Source organism: Calypte anna, chromosome 8 (genome assembly GCF_003957555.1).
Source record: "Calypte anna isolate BGI_N300 chromosome 8, bCalAnn1_v1.p, whole genome shotgun sequence".
Lineage (NCBI taxonomy): Eukaryota > Metazoa > Chordata > Aves > Apodiformes > Trochilidae > Calypte > Calypte anna.
This window is the reverse complement of record NC_044254.1, coordinates 28,734,417-28,741,019: the sequence shown is the minus strand read 5'-3', so window position 1 is coordinate 28,741,019 and position 6,603 is coordinate 28,734,417. Positions and strand designations below refer to the sequence as shown.

At 47.0% G+C, this 6,603-nt stretch overlaps 1 protein-coding gene across 7 annotated transcripts in view; it reads left to right on the top strand.

The window, feature by feature from the left end:
- Positions 1-6,170: 6,170 nt before the first annotated feature.
- The window catches only part of DOCK7 (dedicator of cytokinesis 7), a 97,793-nt gene continuing 97,360 nt past the window's right edge, over positions 6,171-6,603 (top strand). For 6 of the 7 annotated variants that reach the window (XM_030455728.1, XM_030455727.1, XM_030455726.1 and 3 more), the window contains exon 1: positions 6,208-6,308. In XM_030455728.1, coding sequence (XP_030311588.1) covers positions 6,271-6,308 — 38 coding nt within the window. In that variant the 5' untranslated portion in view covers positions 6,208-6,270. Of the gene's footprint in view, positions 6,309-6,603 lie in introns of all 7 variants that reach the window. The other variant, XM_030455721.1, reaches the window with a different exon arrangement.

Sequence of the window (6,603 nt, the reverse complement as noted above, 5' to 3'; positions counted from 1 at the left end):
AGGGCGCAGGAGGCGGCAGTGGGGCCCGGCTGAGGCGGGCCGGATCCCCGGGGCGGGCCGGGTCGGGTTCGGCTGGAGACGAGCCCCCGGAAAGGCGGGTGCAGGGCAGGGAGGGGGTCAGGAGGTTTGGGCGGGAAGGGCGGTCCCGTCATGAGGGGATGAGGCAGCGCGCGGCCCCTGACGGAGTCTCGCTGGCGTCTCAAGGTGTTCATCTGAATGGGTGCGGGGGTTGGTTATTTTATTGGTTATCGTTTTTAAAATCACTTGTATTTCTGGGCTCCATTATAGAAAAATGGTTCCCCAACTTTCAGTTTCTCTGGAGGGCAGTAGTACTTAAATTTCCAGCCTAAGTCATCCGTGTTTGTCCACATACCAGCAGTGTTCTCCAGTTGAATTCGCATCTTTTATTTCTTTTCTAAAACTGTAGCTCATAAAAGGCAGCTCTTCTCTCAGACGTCAGGAGGTTAGTTTGGTTTTTTTTTAATTTTTTAGTCCTCTGTAAATTAGCTTTGGTTGTATTTGGTTTAAGGTACTTAAAAGTAATCAGTCTGTATCAGGAGCCAAAGTCGGTTTTTTTTTTTTTAAAAAAAGTGTAGGATTTGGGAAGGATATAACTTGATAGGAACTGGCATTAGTGCTTCACATCCAGTCACAGGACAGTCTCTGCACTCCCCATGTACTTGGGGCTCAGCAGCACAAGTTCAAGTTCATGAGGAAAATTCAGGTTGTTTTTTCCATTTTGTGATTTTACTGCCTTCTGCTGGTCGAAGATGCTGAGACTGGGTTTAATTTTTTTATGATTGGCACATAATTATACCCCATGACTGAAAGTTTGGCTTCAGTAAAATACCAACAATAGACATTTCATGTACTTCATGTTGGGTTTTGTTATGTCATCTCATGGGTGCAGTGTATTTCATGTAGCAGGGTTGATCACTAAAGAGGATTGTAGGTATTATTGCACAAAGCAGACAACATCTTGTTTCAAAGCTCTAGCTCTTGGCTTGAGGTGGGGTTGTAGGAGATCACCTTTCTAATCCTTCCCTTGCCTTTCAGCACACTGCTTGCCCATGCTAACACAATTCACTTCTGTGTTCCTAAAAATTATTGATCAGAATCCTCATCTCTTTAGGGAATCCTTCAGGCTCCAGCAGCAAATATCTCAGTATGGTGGTTTCAGTAACAACACCACCATGATAAAATTTAAAATAAATCCCAAAGAATGGTCAGATGTAGTTAACTTCCTTTTCAAAACTGTAAAGGAGAGGAAATACACAGAAAATAGCACACACATCATACGTGCCTTTTTAAATAAAGATTTAAAAATAAAAACCATGTTGCTGTTTGTACTAAACTCAAAAAAGACTGTGGCTCCACAACAGTGGGTGATCTGTCAGTGCAGAAGGAAAGGGGACTTCTGCTTTCAGTGTTATGACCTGCTACAGGATTAATGGTTCTTTAAAGTTTCATCTTTGTTTTTTTTCCCTCAAAGATGAATGTGCTTGTCTGTTTGTGTCTGGTCTTGAATATTAAGAGCTGAGTAGCTAACATGGCTTGGATTTGGCTAAATGTTTAACAAAGAATTACTCAGTTGTTCAAATGAAATGACTGTTCCCTTGCCTGAAATCAGTTGCCTGCACCTTGCTGCTCCGAAATTTAATAACTGTGCCCTGATTCAATAGGCCACACACTGAGCCATCTGGAGATACATTGTAAATCCCTTGGGCAAGGAGGTTTGGAGAATGAAGATACTTATTTTCTGCTTTTTGTATCAGATGATGCAAAAGAAAGCTCTGACTGTGAAATAATTACTTGGGCAGCCACAAATAACAGTCTGCAAGGAGAGTTTTCTTCACATTCACCAATCTCTCTGTAGGAAAGATCTGCAGAGGGAGTGGGAGAGAACATACTGCATTCAACAAATGCCACAGAGTTACATTTTCAACATTTTAATGTCATAAAGGCCATGCAAACCATCTCTGAGCTCTGTTTGTGCTAAATTAATATATTACTAGTGAGGAAATATTCAAAGTCTGTGTTCATGGGAAATATAATTTGTTGTTTTTTACTAGGCAAGCCAAGCAAGTAACACCAAGTGGCAATGCCAAGCAGACTGAAAGTTAGAGAAGATACTCCCTGCTGTATGGATCTTGGAGATGCCACAGCATTTACCCACCAGATACTGCATACTGGTAAGATAACACTGAATTGCTGGGCAGTCAGGGGAATGAACCTTCTGCTCCAATGTCTGCCACTAGATTGCCTCTGGGAGGTCATCTAAGCATTCATCAATAATCTGCAATATTTTTAGAAAAGCCCATTAAACATTTGACCAACAGTATGTGCTTTCCAAAGCACCCATGTGTCTGTTGTCTAAACAGAGCAGACCTTGGGTCAAGGAGCTACAGGGAAGAAAATTTTTCCTCATTTATTTTTAGTTTCATTTCCTAGGGAAGTAAGCTAGCTGTGATCTGTTGCCCTCTGGAAAGTTTTTAAGCCTTTCTACAGTCTAATCATGTTTACAGAGCCTCAGAGATACTAAATGAACCCAGTTTTAGGGGAAATAGCTGCTCAGGTAAGATGAGACCCTGGAACAGGGTAAAGGGAGAACACTGGAATTCTGTGTTAATTCTGCTGCTCACAGAACTGCTTGTTAAAACAGATTACAACAGGGTTGTTCCCACCCATTTAAGAACAGAGGCTGGGAGATTTTGCTCTGGACAGAATGTTTTACACACACAGCTGTTCTGCTTCACACAGCAGTTGATATGATTTGTTTTGATATGAGAACTACATAATATTTCCCTTCCTTCCTGTGAGGTTCCCTTGTGATCTCCTGATGGAAGGAGATGAAGAACACCATTCCCTATAAAGCTGGTCTTGGACACGCAGCACCTGGAGCACCTTGGCTCTGCTTCCAGCTCTGCTGGCATTAGTTTTTTCCATGCCTGGCTAGAGCCAGCTGTAAAAGAAAAAACCTTCATGTGAGGCTACAGGCACTCAGAGAGTGCTTGCTCCTTCTTTACCCTCCTAGATTTCCATTTTTCCAGCAGAACTTGGGCTCTGGGCAAACAAGGCTGCTGCTTCCTGCCCTGAGAACACCAGCACCTTCACTCTTGCTCTACATGTCTTGGGAAGGTATTTATGCTTGTAGAGTTTACATTACCCACGTGTGGTTCCTTACCTTTAGAGAAGACACGTGCAAAGAGAAGCTGAGATTCGGCCCATAATTAATTTAATTCGTTTCACTTAGCTGCCAGTAGATGGCTCTCGGAATTTGCAGTCCCTTATTTACCACATTGTTTATTGAATTGTGTTGGACACAATTTCAGTGGGAAATGTTTTCAGTTGGCTTTGAGGAAGTTTACGTAAGGAGAAGGAAGCACTGGACTGAGTAAATAGACTGCTAACAAACAAGACACGGGATTGGTTCTCTTATTACAAAACTGTTTGGTGGCTACAATCCAAAAAAGATTTTTTTTTTCTTGTGCAGGACCTCATCTGAAAATTATGCAGCTCAGGGGGTTACATCTGTGGTTTTCATCTACCAAATTTGTTTATAATGCAGTAAAATTAATTCTCAGTCAAAAAGTCCTATGATTTAAAGGATGCATTTGGCTTATGGACAGGTACTGTAGTGAATTGATTGGAATGCTAGTGTTGGAAACAAGCTGGATTCCTTTGCTCTCTAAAACATGATGAATGATTACAGTGTCTTCAGGCAGAGTAACTATTTGGTATTCTCATAATTCTGATAATGTTGTAGGTTTTAAATTGGTTATTAGAAGTATGTAGCCTCCATCCAGACATTAATTTCAATTAATTTGGGCTATGCAGAGGTGTTAATTGCAGTATACTCAATCCCTCCACTGAAGTTTGTCTTGGTTTGTCTTCACCCTCATTCTGAGATACCAGGCACCCTTGGAAGAAATACATATGCACAAACAACTTCATGAAAAGAAGCAGAACTCCAAATATATAATCAGTGGCATACAATTTCACCCTAATTTAAAATAAAATAGCTCCATTTTCTACTGCAAGTGAAATTTGCCACACAACAGGATTTTTTTATTTCATGAGAAGAAGCTGCTAATTCCCAAACAGAAGCCTGGAGAAAAATATTTTGCAGACTGAAATTCCATGTAACAGGTCTTGGTGACCAGTTGCTCACCAGTTGCTTTGCAGAGCATGAGTTTGTTTCTCAGAACTATGGATGAGAAGTTAGTTGTAGAATTATAGAATTCTCTAGAATTCTGTAGAATTACAGAATTGTAGAATTATAGTTTGCCAGGAAGGGACCTTTTGAAGATCACCTGGTCCAACCCCCCTGTCAGAGATACCTATCACTAGATCAGGTTGCTTGAAGCCCTCTCCAACCTCATCTTGGACACTTCCAGTGGTGTAGCATCCACGAGTTCCCTGGATGAATAAACATCTCATTGGCTCACCCTGTGTGAGACACTCAGCCTGTGTGCAATTCCACATGCAGGCAGTAACTCAGGAGCAGAAGTCTTTGTCTTGGCAGATGTTTGTGGGACATTTTCTCCCTTTCCCCTGGGAGAAGAGCAGCCCTTTCTCAGTGGCACACAATAGGTCTTTGCTTTGCAGAAACTCCATCTGTGTGCACGTGTGTGCCTGCATCTGTGCAAGGCATGGCAGCACATTTCTGTAGCAGGACACATCTTCCCCACATCTTCTTAACCATCTAGGGATGGAGAATCCCCGGGAAGTAGTGGATTCTCCATCCCTGGAGACATTTATAAAGAGACTGGATGTGGCACTCAGTGCCATGGTCTAGTAACTGCAGCAGTAGTGGATCAAGGGTTGGACTTGATGATCTCTGAGGTCCCTTCCAACCCAGCCAATTCTATGATTCTATGATTCTAAGGCACAGCAGCACATTTCTGTAGCAGAACACATCTTCCCCACATGGGATCCACCTTAAATATGCACCCACTCTGATGAACTCCAGTGGGATTGCTCACGTACATATATTTACATATATATTTGCAGGTTTTGGAGCTTGGCATCCCCTGCATAAACACATACAAACAGAAAAGCAGAGTAATTGTGTGCAGCTGGGAATCAGTGGCTTCTGTCAGTGGAAAAATTGGTGTTCTCAAGACTGCAGCAGCAATGTGCTGGGAATAGTCACACAATGAAAACAGATGGAATTGGGTGAATTAACACTCACTACTTTGGGACACTTCCTGGGTTACTATTAATAGTTCTCTGCTTCAGATTAATGCACAGCACATGTTCTCTAATACTGACTTTGAATTATCTTCTAAGCTCAACCTTTTCTTGAAGTCCCAAAATAGTTGTGTTGTTTTTTTTTTTCACTCCCCACTTTCTTTCCTCCTCTTCTCTTTAGTGTGACCACCTCAAATACAACCTATTCATGGAGGGAAGGGAAGTAAGGGCCTGTTTGCATGGAGAGATGGTAGTTACACTGTACCAGCCATCTTCTAAATCACCCTTAGGGAGGATTTTTAGCCTCTCTGAAGGAAAACTTGGTACCAGGCAGGGTATGACAGACCGAGGGCCCAGTCTTGTCCCAGTGAGCACATGTAGTTTACGGGAGCGTGGATATGAATGGTATTCCCTGGTGCCACCTCACTTGGTGGGGACATGGGTGGCCCAGGGACTCATGACAGCCCAGAGCCAGGGGTTTGCACCTACAGGACCCCAGTTTGGGGCTGAGACCACCCCTGCCCACACTGGTTCATCTCCACAGGTCTCACTCTCCACCAGATTGGGATTCTGCGGGGCTGTGAGCCGGGCCAAGAGCCATTTATCCCAAACCACGGGTGGATCTTCCTGCCTGCAGATAATAACCCCCAGCCCGCCCCGGTTTTAAACAGGAATAAAGCGGCATCGCAGCAGCCAGGGCGAGCCGGACCGAACCCGCGCTCAGCCTGTACCAAGGCGCTGCCAGGACAGCGCTCTGTGACCTCTGCCCCGAGCCCCGTGGCAAGCAGGCCGGATCGCTGCTGCTCCGCGGCTCCCGGCGAGGCTCCCCCCGGCTCCGGGCACCGGGCCGGTCCCTCCCGCCGCCCCGGGGCTGCCCGCCCCGCCGTATGTCTGCGAGGAGCGGCCCCTGCCCGCCAAAGGGGAGGAGGCGGGCGGGCTCGTGAAGCGCCGAGGGTGGGAGCTGGGCCGGCTGCGCCGAGCGGCTGCGCGCCTCGACGGAGCATTACGGCGCCCGTCCCCGGCTCCCCGGCTCCGCCAGCGCTGAGGAGCGGCCCCGCGGAGCCCCGCAGCGCGGCCATGGCCGAGCGCCGCGCCTTCGCCCAGAAGATTAGCAGGTAGCGCGGCCGCGGGGGAAACCGATACCGGTACCGGTTTCGGCCACCGCTCCCCGTCCCCGGAGTGGGGAAGAGCGGGCTGCCGGGCCCGGTCGGTGCGGAGCGGAGCGGGGGGGCCGTCGCCGCGCCCCTGAGGGGAGAACGGGCCCGGCGCGGCCCCTGGGCTCCCGCCGCCCTCCCGGCCTTGGGCTGCTGACAGTGCGGCCGCGCGGCGCCGGACCGGACCGGACCGGGCCTGAGCTGGGCCGTGGCGCTGGGCCTGCCGTGAGCAGCCCCCGGACGGGCCGGCGGGCAG